The following is a 25,873-nucleotide window of genomic DNA, read 5'->3' as shown; positions in this document are numbered from 1 at the left end:
AAGTGAGTTTGAGAGGCTAATACGAAAATACATTTCTGAGAGCGTTTAAATAGTCAGGTCAACCTTTGCCGAGGTATTGAAGAGTCTCCCTTCTATTCACTCCTCCTCCCAAAGGAGCAAAATGCAATGATTACAGGCGTTTTATCAGCGCAGAAACCCAAACTACGACGACTTCCCTTGCTAGAAGGAGAACTCCTTGGAGAGAGAGTTTTGCCGTTGAAGGTAAGCAGAAGCAACTCGCGGATGTTCCGTCGGTCCATTGGCCCCGATTCGACTTCAGTTAGCACTAGAAGAGCTACACTGCGTCTAGCTATCGGGAACCGTGTCGACGTTGAGAGGCACCGGTGAGTCTCATAGCTTTATTTCTTGAGAAAGGCTGTCGCCACCTGCATGGACACATCCACCTATCGTGGGCAATATTCCCAGTGGCCGGGAGGCTTCAGGTGATGTCCGGCGTGGAGGGAAAGCCCCAAGGTATCATTAATGGGAGATGCGACAGGTGAGTTGCGTTGGTGCCTTGGCATCCTATGGGTGGGGCTCTGCTCTTGAAGCGTTGCAGGGGGGCAACTTTGTTGTAACCCGTCAGTGAATGACAAGCAGCCTTGTGCCCATCGTCTACTGGCAGCTGCCCATTGCCTTTTGCGCACTGCCTGCTGTATCCTGTCACACGCCAGTGAGTGGGTGTCGAGCAGGCCGTTTCCGACGAATATAATGGTGGGTGTTTCTCATCGACATTCGGCAAGCACAACGCCGCCATGGTCACCCCGTCCCATCTAACCTCCCGCCATCGCCCATGCCTTCCGTGTCCTGAGGACTCCCCCTCATTACGGTGGACATATTGTTGGATCTTTTCTCAGAGTAATCTTTAAAACTGGCGTTTCCTGCCGTTATGAACATTTCGGCAAACTGACTTTTTATTGGCTCCCCTTCGCAGCTAGGCCTTGAGTCGTAAGTGTGGGTATTTTTGCTTGAATTGTTTTTATTTGAGAATATTTTCATTTGTGTTCTTTGTAAGTGCCCTCGAATGATTTCTGGCGCTGTGGAAAGTCCTTCTCGCCCCTGAGTACCCCAATGGGCCTGTGCGGACGACCAGAAAGAAGAATAAAAGCTCGGGTCCGGGCGTGGGCAAGACTTATCAATCATGCATTTTCATATCAACGGTGTTCCGGAAACCAGGCTGTGTGTTTTTTTTAAATGAATCTGACTTCACAACTTGAGAAAGATCGAAAAACAAAAGATATTGAAATATTAAGCATGCTACGCTTGCAAGGGATGCAGGGTGGTACTTGATGGAGAATGCTTGTTAGTCGATTTACGTAATTTAGCCAGCTTCCCCGCCTGCCATTCGCGGGATAGGCAAGGCACACCTTATATAGTGACTGATGGAAAAGTATAGAAAGTGTGCTGGAAAAATAACCTGACTGCTTAGAAAAACTTCGGAGTTACAAATCTGTACTGGTGGCCTGAGAATGTTTAGCGGATTTATTAAAGCAGCGTGTCATTCGGTTTGATAATTATTGGGGCATGTTGGCTTAAATAAATCCCTGCAGAGAACGTAGAGAAATTCTTGAATGAACTAAAACATCAGCTGTAAAAGTATCGTTAGATACTCTAGAACAACATTTGGTTGAATTGTGTTTCGAGCGGTATCGACAAGGCTTATAATGCCGTCAGCGCTTGGTTTCATATATAAGGCAAATTTTTTAACGTCAGCTGACAACATCGATGGCAGCGTATTCCGTAAAATATTTTCTTTAGGAGTCCTTATTGCTGCTATAAATTGATTACAAGCTAATTTCTAGGCAGCTCAGTGATGAACGCTTCAAGAGTTTTGAGCTGACATATGAAAACACTTTCTTTTTCTTGTTCTAAAGATGCTTTATGTGCTGGGTATTTCAGGGTGCACTGGGGTTAGAAATAATTTTGTTCATAGGATTATACGGGTTCGATAAGTCCCGAGGCGTCGCAAGAAACATGACTCAGGTAATTTTTACAGTGCACTGATCAAACCCTTTAAGAAAATGATCCAGGAACAAACAGACATTCTTGTTAATCACCCAGTACTTTGCCCTCATGGAAAGACGAAACGTTTTTTTTTTTTGTTTTCTGACAGGCTTTCGTAACGGATATGCTGATGCAGGAAGATATCCATAACTGATCGCTTAAACAGGGCAAGAGTGTCGTGTTCGAAACTAGGTCACGCGGAAATGTAATGGAGAGGTAAGGAATGTTTTTGGTAATTTGTGTGGGCAACACAAAAAACAGTTTAAATGTTTAAAGACTCGCTACTTGGTGCCGTAAACGGATGGATATTTGGGGCGCGTAAGCACAGGCTATGTTCGAATGGTTATGTCACCTAGCAAAAAGAGAAATGGGGGGATGGCGTAGAAGAAAATGGCCGCCATTCCGCCCTGCGAAAGTGGATGTGTAGCGAAGCTGTTGTAAACCACTACACCTGCTGAAGGGGAAGGGTATGAAACCTTCCTCGTCGTCTCGGTGAGCTTGTCACTTGTGCTTGGCTTCTCTGGCGGCAAACGCTGGATCGTGCCTAGCCTGACACATTTGCTCGCCCTAGAATAACGCTACCGTACTTTTTCGTAAGCAGCTTCCAACCTAATGTTTACCAGGAACATACGGGGGTTCCCCATTGTTTACAGGCATCTTAATATCCATCCTGTCGTTTCGATGCATCTTTTGTGGTTTTTTTCTTTACACGAATACTTAGCTCTATGCTGCATGCCTGCCTAGACTGAAACACGCGTTTGGCGTCTTGGTCAAAACTACTGGATCCTGGCGGTTTTTTTTGCGATACGAGTTTTGCGACCAACTACACAATGACAGCTACATTGTAAAACCAAGTTAAATAGGCCAAGATATTTATTTAAGAAATATGAAGCATAACCGGCCTAGTAAGAAGCAGCAATAAAGTAAGAAGGACTAATCAAAATATTTTAAAAACCGATTTCGGCCATAGCCCAGATTATTAAGGGGACTGTTTATATGAGTACACTTTTATCAAAGGAATTTGCTAATAGCCAAATGAACGCCACCTCCCTTAAGTGCAGTTAGGTCCCAACGACAAAACGAGAATTGGTGTTTCAGCTGATCGCCAAGTTCCAGTTATTATTAGAATATCAGCCTTATAAGCATCACTTGCTGGAATGATAGTGACGCTTGCTTAGTACATTTCGGAGGTTAGTAAAAAGAACGTACACATAAATCAAGCTTGAGCCACTGCAGCGTACGGGTCCTTAGAGCATTCGTCACGGGGTGCTCGCGTTTTTTGGCAAAGCGGGCGAAAAAAAACGGATAAAATCAATTCTTGCCGAGTGGCTTTTTTTTCTTTTTTTGGTGAAAAGCAACAAGGCCGCTTATTTGAGCGGCCGTATTATTTGGGGGCAGCTTCGTAAGCGGGAATAGCTTAGCATAACGGGCCGCGTAGAAATACTACGGGCAGCGGCCCGTCGAACACTCGGCCCGGGGTTTAGGTGGCCCTCTGGAATAGGCGGCCCTCAAGAGAACCGCTTAAACGCCAAGCCGCGTGTTTGGCGGGCCGCTTGCGCTTGAGGCAGCCTGAACCGCCGCTTTATAAGCGGCTTTAAATTGACGCAGCAGTTTAAATTGACGCAGCATGTGGGTCGGTTAACCAAGAATGGACAAAGAGTGTAGCGTTTGATAACGTCCCTCCATGGTGGGACGTCCAGCCTAACGCTTTGTTCTCACGTTGAGAACTTCGAAGCAGAGCCTTACGACATCGCAAGCTACCTGACACTCATTGTATGTCGATCTGCGGGAACCAGTTAACGACGGTGTACGAGCAAGCTTTATGTTAGGGGCGACATCGAGCTGTGCTGATTATCAGTCTTCGCGCGAGCAACTTATACACTTGTAAATCTAGCAGGCTTCACCGAGTCAACCATTTTCTACACCTGCGAAGTAGGCCGCCGTAAGATTTATGACGCATAAACATCCACAATAGAAAGTGCATTGTTTGACCTCTAGTCTCCAGTTAGCGTACGGTCTCGTTTTTAAGGGCCACTGACCCCGTAACTTCGGAAATCGCAGTAAGTTTAATCTGCAGCCAGAGCATGGTCTCCTTGTGCACTACTGCAGCCTGTGCGGTTGTGGGGTTTGACATGCCAGCTTTTAAGGCAGCCAAAAAGTCCTGGGGTGGGAAGAAGTATAATTTAATTGGTGCTTACTAAATTATCCCCTTCCCGGACACAGAGCTAATGCATTGTTCCGGACGGCCAAAACAGTCGTAGGCTCGGTAGATCTAGAGGGTCATCCGGTGTCGAGAGTTCAAAGAAAAAAAACGCCACCATCTCCACTCTGTGGATAATGGTTAGAGTGCGGAGTACGGGGACTCGAAATGACATCAAAGTAGCGCCCCGAGTGACATCCCATTTTTGCCCCGACCGTCATTTGATTTGAGCCGTTTGCACTTTGATTATTCCCTAAATGAACTGCAACTCACAGATGAAATCGAATTTCGCCATTTTCGCTTGATAATGGTGTGCGCACAGATGGACGAGGACGGACGTTACGTTGGAAGGTCCTAAGGTACTCCGCACCGCTACAGGCGAGGGAGTAAGCGTTTTGGCTCTCGGATTCAAACTCACGGTCGTAGACCGATGGGTAACACGACTGATACTGTCTGGTCTACTAGACCCAGGCTCCAATCCTACCGGTGCCTGTGTGATTTTTTGCCATAGTAAATGCTATGCGCATGGACGCGGACAGACATTGTGCGGTCCTGAAGTACTCCGCACCTAAAAAGTCCGCCCAATGCTTTGGCAGCCTCGGGAAATCGCAAAGAGCTGATAAGAAATGGATGCTAAAAATGTTTCATTTTGTTCTCATTTACCTCAAATTAAGGGAGTAGTACACAGGCAAGCCCGCAAGTTCTCCGCGTACCCGAGAGCCGCAACAAGTAGTAATAGGTGTCGATGTCGAATTTGTTTACGGCGCGCCATGTTTTCTAGTGTAAGCCGCAATGTGTATTGATAAAACTTTCTCTTATTTAAACCCCCATGATCCCGCTTCCTATCAAGAAAGATCACATTTTCAAGCAGTGTTGTACGGAACGGCGTTCATGGAACTAGTTCCTTTTTGGAGGAACGGAGGAACGAAACCGTTCCATTAAGGGTGGGTGGAACTGTAACGGTAACTCGTTAGGTTTATGAAGGAACGGTAGGAACGGCGTTCCTCCTGCAAACGTTACATTACTAGCATTTGGCCGTTTTTGATGTCAAGGCTCGAGTACAAAAATGCACAAGTAGCTACTGTGTTTTTTACTTCCTGCAAGCTGTCCAAGTTGCCCGCGCCCTTCAGCGGAACGTGCTTCTTTGACAGTCAAAGGCGTAAGAATAAACACGCAGCGGGCCACATGCAGCATGTGCTGGCTTTCATGCCGGTGGAGCTTACGCGGCGTTCGACGGGTGAATAGCGCAGCCGCGAGAATGCTTTGTGCGTTCCATCGGGTCTGGAGAGTCCAGGTAAGGTTGTCCAAAAGTACGATCGGCGCTGTAGGTCCCTTGCGAAACCACCGTATCTGTATATTGCCAGGGGTAACTATCGCATTCGTGCGCGCGAGGCGCGGGTGTGTTGCGGTTGGGGGGGTTGCGCTCGCTGTGAGTTCATTCGAAGGAACACCGGCTATCAATAGGGCTTGGCACGCCGCAGTGTCTCGGGATGCCGAACTGCTTGAAGTTAAGCCAGGGGAGTGAAACTTCCTAGACCTTGCATGGGACGCGATATAAGCTCGCAGCGCCGGACAAACCCCTGGTGTTCGGGGGCGGGACTAAAAGCATGGCGGTTCCTTGCAGACATGCACTGGGAGACGCCATCTTAGCGAGGACTGAAAAGCCGAGTGGGGGGGGGGGGGGGGGGGGGGGGATTTAGCGCTAAATACATTTGGGGCGCATATGAAAGGTAAATTGAGCGAGTGGAATATATTCAGTATGCCGGCGCACGACCTTGTTCATGTTGCGCAACCAGCCACATTATCAAAAGAGCAATTTGTTTGTCCTGATGGATGAAGCTTTGCGCATCCACTTCTTTTTGCACAACTTAATATAAGTACGACGTTGTTTTGGTTTATTAGTACACACAATCTAGACACGAATAAGGAGTACCGTTGTTTTATTTTTATTGCCTAAATGTACCATTCATAGAGTGAAACGACAACTTGGATATTTTGCGCTTTTAGTCGCAAACAAAAGTGTATGGCACAGGCCGCATGCTAATGACTAGGTATCCTGCCAGTGCATATGTATCCGGGGCCTTGTTTGTCAAAGGTCCGCGTAGTCTCTGCTGGTGAAATGGGCAGGACACAGCCGGTAGCTGCTGTAGAACTGTCGAGGTTGTAACTGAGCCAGGTCCCGCCTTCTCACACACTGGAGCCAAACGCGAGATCTGGAACATGAACAAGCACGTTTGTATATTTGGGTTAGAATGAATGCTATCGTTAATGGTGCTTTCAGACGCACATAGTTTTGAGTGAAAACTGTCATCTGTATTCGAAATAAACATGATCTGATATATTTCGAATCTTTGTTTCTTAAATTGATTTTGGCTACAAAGACGACTTGTGACAACACCAATCGTAAAGGCAATTTTTAAATTTAAATCAGCCTTTATTTTTAAGAGACGCGGATACATTTTCTATTGGTGCGATCATAATGTTCGGTGGAAACGACCTACCTTTCCTCCTAATCCAAAATACATTTCTGCAGACAAAAGCAGCCATCCTACACCAGAATCGCTAAGCAATTATTCAAGCATATCTACTTTCGCCCACTATGTATTCCTCAGGTATTTCTCGGGCCCTGCAGTAAACCGGTTATAAAAACTTTATTTAAAAACCTCTAATAAATTACCGGCAAAGGTTAAGCTTGCATTGTGTAAATATTTATGGGCTTATAGCTGTAACTGCCTTTCTGTGAATGTGTTTGTGAATATATAACTGAAACTCGAAGCACGGAACTGAAGTCTAAAGTATAAATTATAAGTGGCGGAATTATGATTGAAATATAAACATATACTGTAATTGCTTAGTTTGTATATTTATTGCTACAAATTTATTCTGCTATATTCCGTTGATTCACGGGAACAGAAAATGCAGAACACACAGTTGAAACGCAATGAAATAATTTATGTAGTCACTACTTATTAAGCATAGTGCTAACACGATATGAACCTAGGGACCCACCCTTTGAGCCATAAGTTTAGGGAGATACCTTCGTCGAGCTGTAGACATAAATAGGCTGATAATAACGATAACAATATTACTGATAATAATTATAATATTCACAATAATATTACTATTACAATAACAACAACAACGCAGGCAATCAAAAGCTGATAAAAAGAGTGCGGATAGGCTTACACTTTTCTATTAGGTATTGTATATGTTGCCTCATATACATTTTCCTCCATACCGTGCGTTCACTTGCGCTAAAATGCAAAACACGACCTAAACGCATTAAACCTATAACGCAAGTATAAACAAACGTGTGTAGCTAATTTAGACATTGTATTAATTACCAGATGCTCTGCCGCGCATTTCATGCGTAATCCAAGAGTCAAAGAAGACAATCAAAATGTAATAAGCAAATAGTGCACGTGTAGCTTATTTAAATTATAAAGCTACTGCCACAACCACATCCTGCTATCTCGTGCAAGCGTAGAAAAGCAAAACGAGCAGCATGCAGATCGTACCTCTCGTCCACCGGGATCCAGAAGAATGTTATGCGGCCTGGCGTGAAGAATTTTGGCACCACTCAGTACAGCACTATCTGTGATGACGGCGCGAAAACATTCATGCGTCTGTTTTGATGAAACGAACTTTACGGTGGTAAAAACGGCCGTCGGAACACTGAGGATCGTAGCATACCTGTGGGCGCGACAAGAAACACCCCTTTTCAGCGGTGCAAATTACAAAGGCGCGGTCCCCGTTTTCCACTCGGGGTGGCGCTCGTATTTTCGCAATCTCGAACTGCAACTTTTAAGTTCAGTTACATATTAAAAACTCCCTAATTAATAAGTAACTTGGTAATAAATATAAAATGCAACAACAATGTTCATTTATGCTCGTATGTAGTACAGCCTCCAACGTTAGGCTCGATGCCGTCACGGGACAGAAAAGCGGCGGAGTTTCATCCCCCTGGTTAAGCGGGGACACATGAGCGGAGAGGGACGCGTATCCGCACTCCTATTCGCACTCTGGAAACCGGTCCAGCGGTGGCCAGGAGGACGCACGAAAGAGACAGGACCGATTTCGCGGGGGGGAAAACCGCGCGTGAGAACGCGTCGCTCTCCGCACATGTGTCCCCCGTTTTACAGTACACACGCAGTTTCTCATGACGCGGTCTGTCGCCGGTCTGGTGGGAATGGGTCGAAGGGAGTACCAGCTCCTTTTGAATTGCCCGCGCCCTCTTGACGAACGACGGGAATTTCGTTGTTCGGCATAATTTCGTCGCGTGCTATATGGACAATACCAGAGAGAGGCTGCCCAAACGTGGACGGCCAGCGTTTAGAGTTGCTTTAGTTGGTCGGTTTCAACCTGGGCATTTATTTTTAATGTGCCAATGTTTTCTTTTACGTACGTGATTGGGCTCCACGTTGTTTTCTTTACTTTTCCCTTATGCGCATTTCTAGCGACAGCCACTGATTTGTGCGTCGCGTTGACATATTTGGCTATCTTTGCTTGGTTCCTTTATCTACTACCCTGATTGTGGTCGGTATACATATTCTAGCGCGTAGATTTCTTGTGTGACTAGGCTGTTGACATTTGTTTTTTGCTTGTTATCGGCTTCTGACTTAAACTTGTTGCGAACCTCGTAGCCATTACTTGTTCTGGTGTGTTTTGTTGCTCAAAAATTTGTGATGTACGATTCCCAAAGCTGCACTTTTTTACCCCCTTACTCAATTCCCTGCAAAGGGCGTGTAAAGTATTTTAAATGCACTGCAATATTGAATAACCATTTATTAAACGCCTATGTATTGTTCCTTTCGGCACAGTTTCTTATGCAAGAAATTTACTTATGTTACTGCATGGGAGTAACTTTCTATTTGCACATCTGAAGCGCAGCAACGTTACTGCGCATTTGTAAGGCTGAAGGGAAAGTGCCATATGAGTTTCACCTATAATAACCGAGCACCAAACCGCAGTTAGACATGCCTGGAGTTTGTCCGGTGCTCCCTGGAAAAAATCGGCTAGGAGCGTTTCTGTGGGTTCTTTTTATCTCCAGATAATCTGCTGCCAGTGGTGTTACTATTCGTATAATATACGTAGGTCAGTGTGAGTTTTAATTTTTTCACTTTATTTTACCTCAGAATTATCCGACACCATGTTTAAATATAAAAAAATGTAATGTAACGTAATGTAACGACACGTTCCAATGTTAGAAGTGGAACTAGAACGCGTCCTTTCGCAGTAAAGGAACTTGTAACGGGAACTCGTCTCAAAATTTGGAAGGAACGAGGAACGAGCTTTCCTTGCTGTTTTAGAGGAACGTGTACAACACTGTTTTCAAGTTCACTAGACATCAATCAGCGCTTTGTCTGTCAATCTGCCTGAATGTTGCGAAACTTCACACCGTTCATCAATAGGTTTCCGGTGGTTCATTCACACGCATTGTCCTTCGGCCGTAACGTGCAGGGCATCGCCAATCACGTGACTGGTCGATTGAGCACTTCAAGGCACTGTTTACAACCGCAAGGCCGTGTCTCCGCACACGTGCCGTAACCGGCAAACCTCCCAACTCGCCCTTTACTGGAAACTGGTTTGGCAAGGACGCGGAGTGCCGAAGAATCTCCTCCGGCGGCGTGCAAGCGCGCTTTCACGCGAGAAACGCGGCTGCAACGGCTGTGTGTGTGTAATACGTGGGACAAAACTAGTGTGTTGGTGTTGGATTCTGCCGCGCTTAGCCGATGTCTACTGAGCCGATCCTGAATCGAGCCCACCAGGATCGTCGCTTGACAAGTCGACATTTCAAGTGTCCCGTGTGTTGCGCGTGCTTAATTCATCGGTTCACATCTCCAGTGCTCATAGTTTGTGCGCCGTGTGCCGCGTTGTGTGACGCGTTTTCTTCAAACAGTGGTTTTAAAATTGGCGTAATTAACAAAATGTAAGGTGAGTGTACCCTAAGCCGGCCCCCAAGGAAAAGATTTCAAGTTCGTCGGCTTCGTGAAGTGTTGTTTATTCTGTAGACTCCACGTTATTTGCCTACAGAATCCTATCACGGTTTCCTCGAAATTGAACTCGCGCTTGCTACCTCCCTTGTGGAAAGGCGCTACTGTCGCTGATCCTGTCTGGCCAAATGCTACTGTTCCGCTACTGAAGGTACTGCTTTTTCAACAAAAATAGCGCTAAATCTGAATCTACAGAATAGGAGAGAAAAACAAATGCGCGACTTGCAACTGAAGCGTTGTGAGTAGCGCATTTGTATGTCTCCTGTGTAAATGTGCCGTTTTACGCTACTTGTTGAGAGCAGCTATGCACAAACTGAGCCAACAGAATGCTTACTGAAGTAATTGTTTAGGTAGAAAAGGACAGGAGCCACGATTTGAATTCAACCGTGTGCTAGCACCGCATAGGAGCAATCTTTCTTTGCACTCGCCAACTATAACGTACATCTGAAAGAAGCGTTAATTACTACAGCCCTGAGCTAGAATTTGCGATCACGGAAAGTTTTCTTTTTTTTACGGGGAAGAGTTCCGCCTCACGACGTAGCAACGACAATGGCGGTGTGCAAGCAGTGCTGACCCCAAAAAGCGCCGTGCTCTCTCTCTCGGCAAAGTGAGCATAGCTGACGCAAAAACGGAGAGTTTTAAGTACAACGTTTGTTGTTATGTTGAAACTACAATTTGAGGTCGGTGATTTGTATTGGGTGCTTTTATTTATTCTCAGAGTTGAAATTGGGCGCCACATTCATCATGCGAAATCTGCTGTTGTCAGCGTGGGTTCTCCACATATTAACGTGAGTAACAGTTTCGCTTTTTTAAGGAACACTGAAGTGAGTTTGTCAAACTGTTGTTCTTGTCTGTATACCACGTACCGGCTAAAAAAACACGCTTTTTGCCGTATATTAAGCCCAATTGCCATGTTTTTTATAACGACAGGAAGTATAAAAATTTCCTTGCGGCGTTCGCAGCGGCCGGCAAACGAAACCAGGGACATGTGATCGGGTGAGGCCGAAATTTTTAACGTTCTTGTGTCTGAGCATGCGGTGGTGTAACAGTTACTTCTTTCCTTTCGGGAAGGAAATTTTTATATAGCCAACAAGCCTATGTGCAGTTTTTTTTTATAGTTCCTAACATCAGTTCCGCTTGAATTCTCCAAAACAAAATGCTTGGGGTCCGACGTTATAATCAGTCCCTCATTCCCGAAATCTCAGAAGTCAGCATACCGTTCTTCTGCTGTGTTTTCGGATGCGGAACGGATCTAATAAGCCTTCCCGCACCGCTTTCTGCTAACAAGTGTCGTATGCCGTTCACTACGAACGCCCACCGCAACATCCTGGACGCTCAACTGCGAGGAGGCGGGCCGTACCTTCCTTGTCCGGCTTTTCTCTGTAATACCACCAGGTCGAAGGTACAATCATACCAGACCACCAGTAGGGCAAAAAGGGAAACAACTAAATTCGCCTGTGATTCCAATCCGTGGGAGATGCAACTAGCGCTGTGGTTGGTGCAGCTACCGGAGTATACACGTCGCAGCCACTGCGGCCACTTTACTGATGGATACAAAAAGCGAAACCGCACGTGCTTTCGAGGATTCGGCGCAACTTAAAAATCTCCAGGCGATCAAAATTGATCCGGAGCCCTCTACTACGGCTCGCCTCATGGCCTGAGCAGCGCCGGGGAGTTAAACCCCACTATTCGATGAAGCCAGTTTCGTTGAGGCCTATTCCGTCATGTACAAATTTTTATACTTGTTGGACTTTCTTATTATCAGCTACTAAGCTAACCATTTCAATAATAACGCTTCTGCAGTAAGCTTGGGCCACGCCCGGAGAAATATCTGATCACCAACAAAGGACTTCCTTAAGAAAGGAGAAGCAACCGCGAAGAGTGGCACTCTGCAGAGCAGCCAGCTAGCTCACATTGCCTAAAAGGTACATATCGTACGTGTGCTTTACGCTTGACAAATACACGCTTCAGTTGATTTTAACTCGCTACTACATATACCAAGCTTTGTAAGTGGTACTCCGCCATAACTTACCTTAGATTTCGAACAAGCCCACCAATGGGACACGTATAGGCCCGTTATTACTCCAGTTCAGCTAAGCCAGCGAAGTGTCGGAACGCCACTAAAGAGCTGCATACGCGCAAGTGGGCTAATATATTGCTTTCGTAGATTTTTGAAAACTTTACAAACAAATGTTACAAATTTTGGTGCACAAGTTTACGCCCTAGAAAAAAATAAAACTAAAATAAATTGAACAGGGAGCAAATCTTTCTGAGGCTTAGTTGTAATTTCGCGGTGGACTTCTGAAAACCTGACGACGGTTTGGTGAGCCTCACACTCTGCGCAGTAAAGTGAATCCACAATACTGTGTGTCATAGAAAACGTTATAAAAATAGGCGATGGGGGTAAAGTAAGAGTAACCGCAGTTTCGAATCAATTTTTATACTAAATACATTCGCGGGAACACACCAGACGCGCCCCAGAAATGGCCTACGCCATCTAGCCTTTTATTTCCGCAAATTATCTAACAATGTTTATAAATTTCTTCCGTGTCCCTTTAACACCTTGGTTACCGTCTTTACAAAATGCGAAACGTGTATACATGGCTAGCGCCATGTTCCTGTAAGCCTGCAACAAACCCTCCTCCGCATAAAAATAGTTATCGCGATGTATCCAAAACCTATCTTGAGATAATTATTTGGCTACTAAAGTTGCCTTACGCTTATGGATCAATGTGGTATTTATAAAAACCTATCAAAACCATGACTTCTACATTTCTCCCTGTTATGACAGCAATTTTTATTTTCAGAACCGAATACGGGCTTGATATAACTAAGAAAAATTAGGTGTACTAGCAAGCACGATTCCGTTATGTTCCCAAGTCATACACCTATACGCTCTCAGCAACAATGATTGGCGCTAATTATTGAATAAAATTGTCATTAAAACTTTATTCGGTTGTAGGTGATTACGCCTGAAATTACATGACCTGGGAACTACGGTGGTAATTGCTACAAGTACTGTATCGCCAGTTGACAATCCCCGATTTGTAGGTGTCGCTCCAAGGCGAAAGAAACTTTGTATCATTCGAATGAACGTTTTGCCTAACAACACTCAAACTAATTTTAGCACAAACTTCCAGAAACTACGCGAGATATCAAGAAAAACCGAGAAAGCAGCTGTTGCACACCAACCCATTTAACGCGGGGTTCTTAGGAGGTCAAAAGCATTTGTTTCTGCGATTGGATGCCGCCAAAGGGAAAGGGTTTAGGCTTATAGTTGTGCTTGTATTATTGTTTATAATTTTGCTGATTGAATGATAACTTGATGTTAACTCGCTGAAATCTCGTTCTGTCTCAGCTGTACTTTGATTTCATGCAATGTTTATTTCGTGTTACATAGTTTATCTTTTTGATATTTGTACTGTGTCGTTATCTAGGAAATTTATGTTGGTGATGCATGTAACACTCATATACGCTACTTTTGCTTCTTAGTGCTGTTCATTGTGTGCCGGTGTTTGTTGTAATTTACGGCGTATTTTTCATTTTTGTTTTTGCAATGCAATGCATTTCTTTGACTTCCAAGTTGTTCTAACTGCGTAGTATAACCCCCCCCCCATTGTAATGAGGGAATGGCGCTGCGGCTACAAGGGTAAAAAAGAAAAATAAATAAATGAATTTGTTTTAGGGTATACACATTACTATCCTCCTGGCGCCTAGTATGGCGGAATTTCACAGCTGTGGGGAAGTTTCTGACAATTTTAATATGAAAAACGTACCCCCATAATAAAACCGAATTGAGTAGCTTCCAAAGGCTAGCTGTAAAATTAAATGTAGGGTATTATAAGCTAAGAGGTAGGCGCGAAACCGCAGAGCAGGAAAGCAGTCGGTGGGAGTATCATTCCGCCAATAAACAGAAACGAAAGGGAAGATAGTAACGAAAATACGAAGAAGCGGGTAAGAGTTTGTAAGTATCTGCACATTTGCGTCTTCAGAGCACATCGGCCATTAGCTGTGGTGCTCGTGTTTTGTGTTAGTTCCGCTTTTATAGAGCTTTTCACCGCCATTTTCGAAAGCGTTGAGTACGGTTCAGGGCTCGACAAGCGTCCGGACATTTGTTGATTGCATGACGCCATTCATCTAAAGTGTAATATTGTGAGAAAAATGTATGCCCTACACGCTCGAGATTCAGCCCAATTTCAATCGCAGGAATACAGAAAAGCAGTCGAGATCTGCTTTGCTGCACTTGGTGTCATCGACAGGCTGTTTGGGTTAATTGATATCATTGGCTCTTGTGCTCCGCATAATCACGAAAATACCCGTCTTCTTTATTACGCTGATATTGATGATTATAGGCTGCGTTCACAGAGTGCTATACTAAAGCATAAAGACGAATTTATCGTGTTAGCTCGAGGCCAATACGCGTGCAACGTTTCCAAAAGGCGTTGACCAGTATCAACTTCTCTTACATGTAATCTTAAGGAATGCATTGCAAGGATGGCACTTTATTCCTTTTGTGCTGACATTCGGCGAGCGGGGTTTGCTTGAGAAGGGCGATGTGGGTTGCTTTGGAGAAAAGCTGTTCTTTGAACGCCAAAGTAGACCTAACCCTAGAATTCAGGGCTTTCACGTCCTTTAGGTACTTCATTCTTATTCTTTATGCCGTTCACATCATGGACATAGTTCAGATCAGTAAGGAGAAGTACGCTATCTGCCGCTGCATGTTTCGGCTTGGTGGCCTAATAGGTCTTTTCCACCTTATTCCATAAACTATGATTGGAAACCATGAAATGACTACAAAATACTTTAAGTACAAATAAGTGTTTCCGCATACTGGTGCCTCGGGTTTTCTCGCACTTTTCCTCGTGAGGTACTCATTAATTAAAACACAAAAAGTAGTATCACTACAGTATCCTAAAACTGTTTCGTGGTCTCGCAGTAATACATTGGATCCTGTGCGCTTGGACTCCGCGGCCATTCCAAATTAACAATTAATTTCTAGCGTATAATTCTGCTATTTGTTTTGCATATTTCGTGTTTTTACTTCGTTTGGGTAGATTCAGCACCGGAAATGCAACCGTTTAGTCCACGCCAAGCAACGGCGGTTTCTGCAGCATGTTGATGATCAAATGAGCGGTAACGTCATCTTTTTCTTCAAAAAACACCTTGACTAAGGAGTCGACAACAGCTAGAATGGGTTCATTTTGTTATATTTTTACTCGTGATTTCCTCTGTTAAGCACGTTTCCTGTATCTCGACACACGGACTTCTTGCCCAAAAAGCGATGCCAAGCTTTCCTTTATTAGGCAAGTACCATGCTGAGTAGAACAAAAAACGCGCTGTACGCAGCTGTCGTACCGATTGTCACATAGTTCTACTAGAAAAACAGACCCCGCTGCATATCCTCCTTTTCTCGTGGGCCATTCCCCCAAACTTGCTAAATATCGAACTTTCTTATCCACTGCCTTTGAGCTACAGCCACCCTGTTCAGCGTAGCACACTAGAAGAGCACACTACGGGTCAACTGGCACAATCAGATATAAAGGGCGAATCCACACGACTGGTACAATGTTGGTTGCTTACGAAATGGATACCCTCTTCAAAAGGACACGAGTCCCTTCACTGCGCCAAGTACAGAAGACATCCAACCTTCACCACCCTCCCTACTCACCCACGAACCCCCTCACAAGCCTAGTGCTTTGTTTTGGTCAACAAACAGATTACAACAGAAACAATGTACTGGCCGCTCCAATACTCGCTATAGCCGTTTGAAATAACCAAACACTGCTGTATTATAAGCACTAAATAAACGCTCTGTATTTAGCAGCTTACTAACCATAGGGAGAGGCAACGTGATTGTTAAGTGGGTTGTTTTGTTGGGGAGGAGGATTAGCAGACCTGGTGGATTGAAATGAGATAATTTGGCGCCAGACGTAGACACAACAAACGATATATATTAACTTCAATACTAACGTGACACATCGATGCACACAAGAAAGAAAAGAACCTAATGGAATCAGTCACTAGAAAATAAAACGGCAAAGCACTAATGTTCGGGCTTACTTACCAGGTCAGTGGCGGTGAGCTGGCACGGTGCCCTAGCCGTTGATGCGCAGTGTCGAATAGATGAAGTGGAACTTTGCCAGTAAGTTCGATGGTCAAAGAAGAGGGCTACATTGAGGGCAGCGCACAGAAGTCGTCAGTCCTGCAGGCCAGGAAGATGGTGTGGGTGATCCTTGAAGTTGCCCGGGCGTTGTCGTTCAGCAGCGAACTCGCCGATTGCATCGCCGTTCTTTCCTTGTATAGGGCCACGTCTTTTCTTACCATCGTCTACGCTACCTCTTAATTGTTTCACCCGTTTGTCGCGAACCGCGGCAAGTGCGATTTCCCGTCTTCTATTCTATTGGCCGAATGCTGGCTCCGTAAATAGCGCATTCTCTCACCGGTAATAATTCAGAACAACGTTTCATTTACGGAACTGTTTCTCAGTCGCATTATCCCAGCTTTTATCCAATTGACCACATACGTGACCTATAAATACTCTGTGAATTGCGTTCGAACTCTACACGCGCGGACCCTTATGATTCAGTGCTTTTAGCCCAACTCTTCGAACCGGACAGTTGACAGTAATTTCCGAACGCTTAGAACTGACCTGACATTTGAAGGTTATCCCATGAACGAGCCTTTTCATGTTTTTTTCTCCAGGTGCCAGTACGTGTTGTCAAGCACACTCAACGTTCTTCGACGACAGAAACGTTATGCAGGTAAGCGGAAAACCATCTCCTTAGTGTGTACAAAGTTTTTGCAAATAGTTCTTCCCTGAAATAAATAATGATGCGTCATCTCACCATCGAGTGCGTCGAACCAGAGTTTGCCACCAACCTCACGAAATATGTCGCGTGATCGAACACCAATTATAAACAGAAAAGCATAGTAACTGGTAAGGTTAATAAAATGCGCGAGAAAAGAAATGTATTAGTTTTTATTAGCATTCTATAGTCTTCAATCGCCCCCGTATGTTTCCTCATTTTCATTGACTGTGATCACGTCCAGGGATGTTGACCTAGTGAAACGTACATTAACATCTAAAATGGGGTGTCATCCGTCGTCTGTCTTGCGTTACCGCAACGCGAAGTTTTTTGTTGTGCCTGTCTGTCACTCGATTGAGTGGCACGGCCAACGTGAAAGAATGCGCGAACAAGAAGAATGTATACAGGAACATTCCAAAAAAGTAAAACTCCCAGAATTGTTTATAGATGTTTTCCTTCTACCGCTCAATGGAAACCTCATGCATATCTCACGCAACATCTAAATTTATTAACAAGATTACTGGGTGTTGTTTTGCCTCAAGGTACTTGTTCCATTAGCTTGAATAGAAGCCGAGGAAAACCAACGCGTTAAGAAACAGGGTTGAAGAAAGGTCAGGTAATTGTAAAAAACAGTTTGGGTACTGCTGCTCCAAACAGAACAGAACAAAGCATCCATAAAAAGTACGCGCCGTCCCAAACACGACACGTAAGGAATGTGTACGTGGGAAATTGGAATTGAAAAGAACAAACCTCCGTTGCTAACACCAATAGAGAAGCGAGAGGGGAATGGAAGAAGACAGGTAGTTTCATGGCCTGGGGGGAAGAATACCAATTCTCTTTGGGCATTTTTTTACGAAACCGTGCAGATACGGAGCCATTTCTTTCATTGTAGAGCCTAAAACAATACTCGCAGCCGGTGTTTTTTATAAGAATACGAAAAATATTCAACATTTGATCCAGCTGTCTACCTCAGACACGCATTTGGGTCGGCTCTGAAAAAGGAATTTTTCAGCATCTGCTTCTCGGTAATTCCTAAGGTTTAGATGGAGCGTGAAGATTCACACAGTAACGTTTCAAACTCCTTGAGCAAAATTACGGGCGAACACCTTAAAGCCGGCATTGACGTGAAGAGGCACTCTAACAATACTTAGATTGTTGCTTTCACGCGAAACAGGTTGGGACAGGCAATGGCTTAATACTTGCTGTGCTAGCACTTCGTGTTTTGAACTGTCCAGGCAGTCCTATACACGGCGCAGCATCTTCTCGTGCATAGTCAACTTCCGTAAGCATGCAATTGCTACAGCCATCTCCTCGGCGGAGGTTGCATAGGCAACATATCAGTGACCAGAAACACACACACGCTGGGCGGCCCAAACAAATTCGTCACAGTGTATGAGGTTATTCAACTGCATGGTGAATTTACAGCCAGTGTTTGCAACATCACACTGATCCGGGGCCCAGTCGATGATGTTACGTTTTTTTTACGGTGGGCCTTACCGGATGGTGGAAAACCCGCAGTTTCATTCAGTGATTCAAGATCATGCCAAAGGTTTCTGGGTTATCCACAAAAGCTATCACAATTGCCATACCTTCCCTGTCCACCATTTGCGGTTCTAGTAAGCGCGTTCATATTTCTATCTTCAGAAGTTACTTCGAAGCGTTGTTTAATAATTTTATAAGGAGTTGGTGGTTTCAACGATTGAACATGTCTAAGCATGCATTTGTTTAATCTACGTTGGCATCCGGAACGATTTATAGATGCATTGAACTAGTTGTGAAATAACACTTGAAAACTACGCACCCTAGGAATCCCTTCTCTGGACAGTGTGGCCCACTGCACGTGATCGTACATACAATGCTTTCGGATGAACTTGACTATGGCAGAATTGCCAGACTTTGAATTTCCGCTTCGAAGATATCTTAAAGCCCCTTGATTGGGGTTCCCGTTCCTTTCCCGTTCACTCGCAGCGTGCGCTCCAGCCGCCACCGACGTTCTTCAGCACGTGGAGTACAATTCTGCATGGCTATACAGCGACCGCCATTCAGTGTACAGTTTCTTCCTGACGTCTCCGTCAGAAAGAAACCACGTCTCCGAGCCGCAACCGCTCTATGAAGTCAAGGAGCGCCTTCCTAACAGTGGTTCGTAATGGTTACCATACTAAGTTCCAGTCGCTGCCCTTTCACCGGCGCTGTCCTATCTGACGCCCCTTACTCGGCCCGTCTCCAGGGGACTCTGACGCTCTTTCTGCTGAAGACGTAGTGAATTCAACTCCAAAGTTAGTAACTTTATAAAGTTTTGTTGTTTGAAGCCTGCTCACGTCGTAAGGTCAAACGGTAAAGTTTATGTGGTTACATAATGCTCTAAAGCCAGCAAAAATGATTCTTGAGCTTGTAATTTCGGCTGCTCCATTTTGAAACCGCAGGCCGAACGCTATTTGCGCCACTTCTTCGGCATGCGTCGAGTAGAGCCAGCGCCGTCTACGTTATAAAGCAAGTTGATAAAGCAGTTGGTAGTTCTCGCTTAGCTTGAGAACTTGTGCCGTAGTTCTTTTCCTGTAAACATTTAGCGCAGTCAAACATTAATCATAAATGTTCATCACGGGTAATCATTCAAAGTTGAAGGCATGTTTCCTGCAATAGCAAATTGACACAAGACGGGAGGCTCAAATGCGGGTTGCTTAGTGTGTCTTTTGTACGCAGACGTGGAACGTGTTCTGGTCAAGGGCACAGGCCTTCTACCTAACGAGACTCTCTTGGTGCAGTCGTCAAGCAGCGTGGTTCACGTGGTAAAGGACTACGAGTTCAAGGTTACCTACGTCACCTGCTTAGGAGTGGCACCACACGACCGGAAAATCGGGGGTGCGTTTTTATTACCGACACATGCAGGAACAGCGTGTCGCCCAGTGCGCTACTTTTCTGAAAGCATCGAATCTCTCGCAACTACAAAAGCAGCTTGCTTACTGCCGTAGCTATCGTATGGGCCGACTATACAAAAAACGCTCTACACGATTTCACACCCTCTAAACCGACGAGCAGAACTTGCTGCACAGGCGCATCGCCATCCCTTAGAGGAAAGTGGTTGCTCGTGTAGAACAATCATGATTTTCAATCACGCCCGCGAGAACATGCATCTAGCTCATCGGAAACCGGTGGGTCGCCTGACTGACGTAGGGTGACCACAGGGAATAAAAATTGGCGCGGCTTCCACTAGAAGAGCAAGGCTAGAAAAACAGCAAGCTAGCGGCTCATCTCCTTCCTCTTATGGAGAGAGGAGAGGAGAAGAGATGAGAAGGGAGAAAAGCGGCTCATCGTTAACGGAGGTCCTCAGCCCCCTGCACAAGGTGTGAGCAACGTATATCTCAGTACACTTGTCTATTATACAATCGAACAGAAAAAATCGTTTTCGCAAATAGGAGAATAACAAAAAATGATCAAGCAACTCCGAAAAGAACAGACATGTTCCCGTAAACCTACAAAAGAAAATAATGACGTAATTCGTTACGCATTCCAAAAAGTAACTCAGGAGTTCCCCGAAAAGCAACGAGTTACTTTTAAAGTTACACTGACGCCCAAAGGCACAACTGTTTTGTTTCACGGATCATTGTTTTCTTTTTAGTGTAATCGTTGCGCTTAAGCAGTAGCTGCCTCTTGAACTTTTCATGTTTTATGTTTCCCTGGTTTCTCGAAAATACATCTACGGCGACGTTGAAGAGTCGTTCTAACGAAGCGCTCGAAGGAACGGCAACGTTGTCCTTCAGGAAGAGCCGGTGAAAATTCGAGAACTGCGCCTTAATTGAGGTCAGCGGGTACACATCCGGCACAAGAATAAACCGAGAAACTTCCTCCCGGTGATTGACGGACGTTGACACTGTAAACCTGAAAATGCCGCGAGCTAGATCAGGTTTCTCCGTGCGCATGCTTCCATTCTTGCTTTCTTAAAACTTTGCAAGTTTGTCCTTCACCATGCTAATAGTCTCTGACCGTCATCTCGGGCAGCGCGTCGACATTTCCGTAATTTCAATGCTACGACAGGAGACTGTGATGAGCGTGGCATAATTGACAATAAAAATGACGCCTCGAACCAGCCGCATGTAGAAAACGGCGCTGCTGCTTTCGGGGCAAACATCAGCGCAATGTGGCTACGGGTGCATGCACAAGTTAGAAGAAAAACAAAGCCGTTTTACCGCTGTTGTGCACCTGACTCTTCAGAAGTAACAAGGTACCGTTACTCGTTGTTTGAACTTAAAAGGAACTAAATACGTTGCCAGTTCCTTTTAGTAAAATTAACTAAATGCATTCCTCGTTACCGAAATACCAAATAGGTCGAGGTAACTCCTTCGCTGTAACGCTTTACGTACACGTTTGGAAGAGAGAATGATAAATGATTTGAGCACAAAAAGCAAAAACAAAGAATTACAGCCCAGAATCAGAACTCCGAGTCATCAATAAATAAACAATAATGAATATTCGTCCGCGTATGCCTATACACACACCTATACACAATTCCACATGAAAAAAACGGGCTCAAATACTAACGGCAACGCGAGGAACAGCAATATGAAAAAAAAAAAAACATTAAGACCCTACAAAGGAAATTGTATCGTGCAAATAAACCGTAATCTGAATCGGCGCCGCAGCTATGATTACATGTTGAAAAATGTTTTATGCGAAGTCGGATGTGACTAACGGCTATAACAGTTTCATAAAATACTTCTAGCTAGTCCTTTCGTGGTACAGTCGAACACGGATATATCGAACACGGGTATATCGAATTATTGTCTATATCGAACTCATAAATTATCCCCTCGAAAATTCTGTGTAAAAGTATAGGAATTCGTACATTTATATCGAACCGTATTTTTCCCGACATTGGGTATATCGAACGCCGCGCGAGCTGGAAGGTGCTCTTCGGCGGTCGCTGCACCCCCGATTGAGGTTGAGAAGGATGTCGAGGAATGCGCGGGCATGGCGAAGACTGGCTCGCGGAACTAATCCCCCCTACCGGAAGGAATTTGCGCTTGCCCAGTCGGGCCCCGCTACCGGCCGCCGTAGCGTTAGCGGACGGAGCCCGGTATGCTAAATCTCTCTAGGCACACAAGCTTGAACGCTAAGAAAATGTGACAGTGCGAGGTAGGGATGACCCGACTGGGCACGTCCATTTGTTGTTCTTTTTTCTTTTTTTTTTGCGGCTGCGTACCTTCCCCGGCTTGCCGAAAAAGAGTTTTTTTTCTCTCTCTCTGGGTCTGTCTTCCCCCGATGTCGTCTCGGAAAAGGGAAGAGGGAACGAAGGCGCTGGCGGCCTCCTCCTTCTTTTGCATTTTGATGCGGTTGCTGCTGTTTGGCGAGTTGTCCCGCACCTTACGGAGATCACTATTTCTCTCGGAGATGACCATCGCGAGCGCTTTGTTGGAGTCCGTTCAGAGAGCCTTAGAATTGTTACCTTCAAAATTCTTGTGGTACGTGCGCGTTGTTCTTTTGCGCGTGTGTTGTGCATGGTGTGCGAAGGCGCAGCGTACTGCTGGAATTTTCTAGTTGTGCAGCCTCGAGAAGATCAAGAACAGCGTCTTTAATTTCATTTCGAGGACTAAGAAGCAGGCCAAGATCAGCGATTTTTTTTACGGAAATAAAGCGTCCTGTTGCGTCGTGAGTGCGGAATTAGTCGTCATTCTTGAATGCGACGATCGGTAAGTGATCGTCCGCCATAGGTGAGGTCTCAGAGCCCATATTTTTTATATCGAATTTTTCATATGTCGAACTATTTCGCGATCCCCTTGGAGTTCGATATATCCGTGTTCGACTGTATTCGAAACCCAAATTTTGTTACTGTACGACGGAATTAGGACTGCACCTTTATACGATGGACTTCAGTCTCTGGCTTTTGTAAATTGATTAGGTATTGCTCACATATCATTATATTAACACAGTTGAAAACACACTTTTGAGTTTGATACAAAACGACGTAAACAGTCTAGTCGCGAACGTGAAGCAAAGCTCTTATCCAAAGTATGGTATATACTTACAAATTCCTTGCTTTTAGCGGTCTTTGAAGCTAAAGCATGTGGTTTTATACAGAGCCCTTGATATTTAAAATCCATGCTCATCCACTATTGAGGAAAAGCTAGGCCTTATTCAGTGCCAGATATTCCTGCCTTTGTAAGGCATATAGAAGTGTAAAAGGTATATAAAAAGGAACAGACCTGTAAGGGTCTGCGGTTGGGGCAGCAGTACTGGCACGGCCTTTTTGGTGCAGTGTAACCCGAGTACCTTGAACCAGTAAGCACTCTTGCAAAATACAACAGCTTAACATCATAGCGTTGGTGAGCTACTACCATAATTTTGTAAGCCACACCGTAGCTTCAACATATCAATACGGTGTGGCCTTGGCATGACATTATGTTAGGACCTGGGCAAGCCAGAGTCTAGATCTACGAAAAACAAATTAAACCTTGATCTACCCGGCTAACGACGGTTAGGTTAATGTTTCATAATCAACAACAATTGCAATTGCCCAACATGCTTAATGCACAAAGAACAAAACTGCTCTGCATGAGTTGCCGTGACTTCCCTCACCCATTAGTTGGCTGTAAGATTGTCGCACGTAACACACCTAAGTTGCTCCTAAGCTATGAGGTGCGCCATAGCTGTCGGCCCTGAAATAATTTTGAGCACCTGGTGTATTTTAAGCGCGCCGAAGTGTTTAAACACGTGATTGTTTTGCAGTTATCCTCCACCACAAAACCAGCCAGCGCCATCGAGATCCAAGCCAAGTCCTTTGTGTCAGCAGCAGAACGCCATAGCCCATGAGCTGCCGTGGAAGATGCTCACCAGTTCGTTTTATAGTTGCTAAGCAGTTTATAATGGTGGTTATGATTAGAATAGCGTTGGAGAAAGCTGACGAGGTGATAGCGGCAGCTTTTAAACTACTGACTGAAATATGGCGTTGGTTGTTATGTCGGCCCTGGCACTATCGTCATTTTTAACATCGACAATATCGACCTTGCACGCAAGTGTTTTGTTGAATGAACTTGTAACTTTGTTTCCTCAATTTCCTCCCAGGCTGTCATTTCGAAGACAATGAACTCTCTGGTATCATCAAGAGCCCCACGTATCCCGCCTTCTACCCGCTCGAGGCTTACTGCGAAGCCAAAGTAGAAGTTCCCTATGGAAATGTGATCAGGTTTCGCATTGAAGACATCGACCTGTGCCCCCGCGCAGGCAACGTCCTCACTTTCATCGATGGTGAAGGTCTTGGTGAGACACTTCTTATTTGACAGTTTTTGTTTCAAACTGTACAGCATCAACCGGTTATAGAACAGGCACTGAACTCGTACGACGTTTTTTGCTTTGAGCGATGTTTATCATCAGAGGGACGGAATTGGCCTGAACAAAAAAAGGCCCCAGTCGAGTTTGTGAAAGTGGTTGGAAGGCAAACTCTAAACGACACCCACAACAATCGCGCATGCGATGTCACTTGAATGCACGCACGTAGCTCTACCAAGAGTGAAACCAAAGATTCTGCCAGCCGTGACCTGGGATTCGCGGGGGCGCTATCCAAAACGCAGCAGCAGCGCCGGCCACAGCCGAGCTAGAGCGGCGATCGCCGCCGCTGTAGCCCAGCCGTGAGTCGGGAGAAAAAAAGGGGGAGGGGCGACTGTCAAAAGGTGAGCCAGCGGAACCCAGTCATCATGATGTGCTAGCTTGGGGCTAGACCACCATGCGACACAAGCGCACACCGAAACAATTCAGCACGTGAGCTTAGTGATACCCATTTGTACCGATTTAAACTAGTTACATCAGAAAGTTTGCGAATTGCGAGAAAGCTGAGGGAACTTTTATAATCGCTATTTATCAGAACCAGTTGTTATTTTTGCTTTTTCTAACACCTTTTAAAACACAACCGAATTGGTAATCAGAAACTCAAAAAAACGAAGCCCCATTCGTGGCAAGCATTGCGCAGGAGGTAACGTTTCTCTAGCGGAAAGGTGTCTGTATGGGGTCTTTAAACTTTGTTTTCCCGCCCAGCAAACCCATCCTTACCGTATGTTTGCTATACGACCACTTAACTCTGTCGGGTGCGGGTTACCCTGGAGGTGCTGTCGAAAAAGTTAATCAAGCCGTGCGAAGGCACCGCGCAATGGACGCAAAGCTGAACCAAAACAGGCCCAAAACAATCGTCGCTAAAGAGGACGACAAAGCCCTACCGCTTACGGCGCAGCCGCCACCGCCGTCGAGCAGGAACTTCTGCGCGGGAAATGCTGGGTAAATTCGCGGCGCCATCTCTAGTGGGCTCCGTGAATGAAACCCTCCGCACTTTCCCCTGCCTTCCTTCGCCGCCGCCTACGACGCGTTGAGAGTTTGTTGTCCCGCACGCCACGAAAGAACCGTTGGCTGGTAGAGCTATAACGCTTTGCTTTAAAATCCACTCCACGCCTGGCTTTGCCTAGTGTTGTATTTATGAGACTACAAACTATCCAAAGGCCTAGCAGGCCGTCCTCCTTGAAACCCTGAACAAAATGTCTCTGGCGCCACCGAAATTTCACTATCACCGGCCAGGATGCCTTGCGTAGCACGCGCCTGACTAAAAGAAAAATAAAATGCACGCCTTCTGCTATAAAACGACAAAGAATGCACAGACCGAGCCACATAATAAAATAGAGACGGTGGCGGCGGCTACTGTTCTGCTACTCCTGTGCTCATGTCAACCATCGCACTCCGGCCGCTTCTGCTCCACTCTACCAGTGACACGTTAATCGCAATGCAGCCAGCCAGGACCTTTGTTCGTCGCAAAACGTGCTGCGACGTTCAATCTGGAAATAATAAGGTTGCAGTCGTTACTCATTAAAGGCGCTATGGCGTCCTCGCAGATTCTC

The 25,873-nt window shown here is 45.3% G+C and overlaps 1 protein-coding gene across 7 annotated transcripts in view; it reads left to right on the top strand.

The window, feature by feature from the left end:
- The first annotated feature begins 9,829 nt into the window (after nucleotides 1-9,829).
- The window catches only part of LOC144148806 (coagulation factor IX-like), a 48,690-nt gene continuing 32,646 nt past the window's right edge, over nucleotides 9,830-25,873 (top strand). The window contains exons 1-6 of one of the 7 annotated variants that reach the window (XM_077680313.1): nucleotides 9,830-10,008; nucleotides 10,916-10,985; nucleotides 16,900-16,958; nucleotides 18,972-19,142; nucleotides 19,704-19,862; nucleotides 24,060-24,254. In XM_077680313.1, the coding sequence (XP_077536439.1) occupies nucleotides 10,942-10,985; nucleotides 16,900-16,958; nucleotides 18,972-19,142; nucleotides 19,704-19,862; nucleotides 24,060-24,254 (628 nt within the window). In that variant the 5' untranslated portion in view covers nucleotides 9,830-10,008; nucleotides 10,916-10,941. Of the gene's footprint in view, nucleotides 10,349-10,915; nucleotides 10,986-16,899; nucleotides 16,959-18,971; nucleotides 19,143-19,703; nucleotides 19,863-24,059; nucleotides 24,255-25,873 lie in introns of those variants that run through there. The other 6 variants (XM_077680312.1, XM_077680310.1, XM_077680311.1 and 3 more) reach the window with 6 other exon arrangements.

The sequence above is a fragment of the Haemaphysalis longicornis genome, unplaced genomic scaffold (assembly GCF_048455015.1).
Source record: "Haemaphysalis longicornis isolate Haplotype H1 unplaced genomic scaffold, Haemaphysalis longicornis Haplotype H1 scaffold_8, whole genome shotgun sequence".
Taxonomy (NCBI): Eukaryota; Metazoa; Arthropoda; class Arachnida; order Ixodida; family Ixodidae; genus Haemaphysalis; species Haemaphysalis longicornis.
This window is presented reverse-complemented; position numbering and strand designations above follow the sequence as displayed.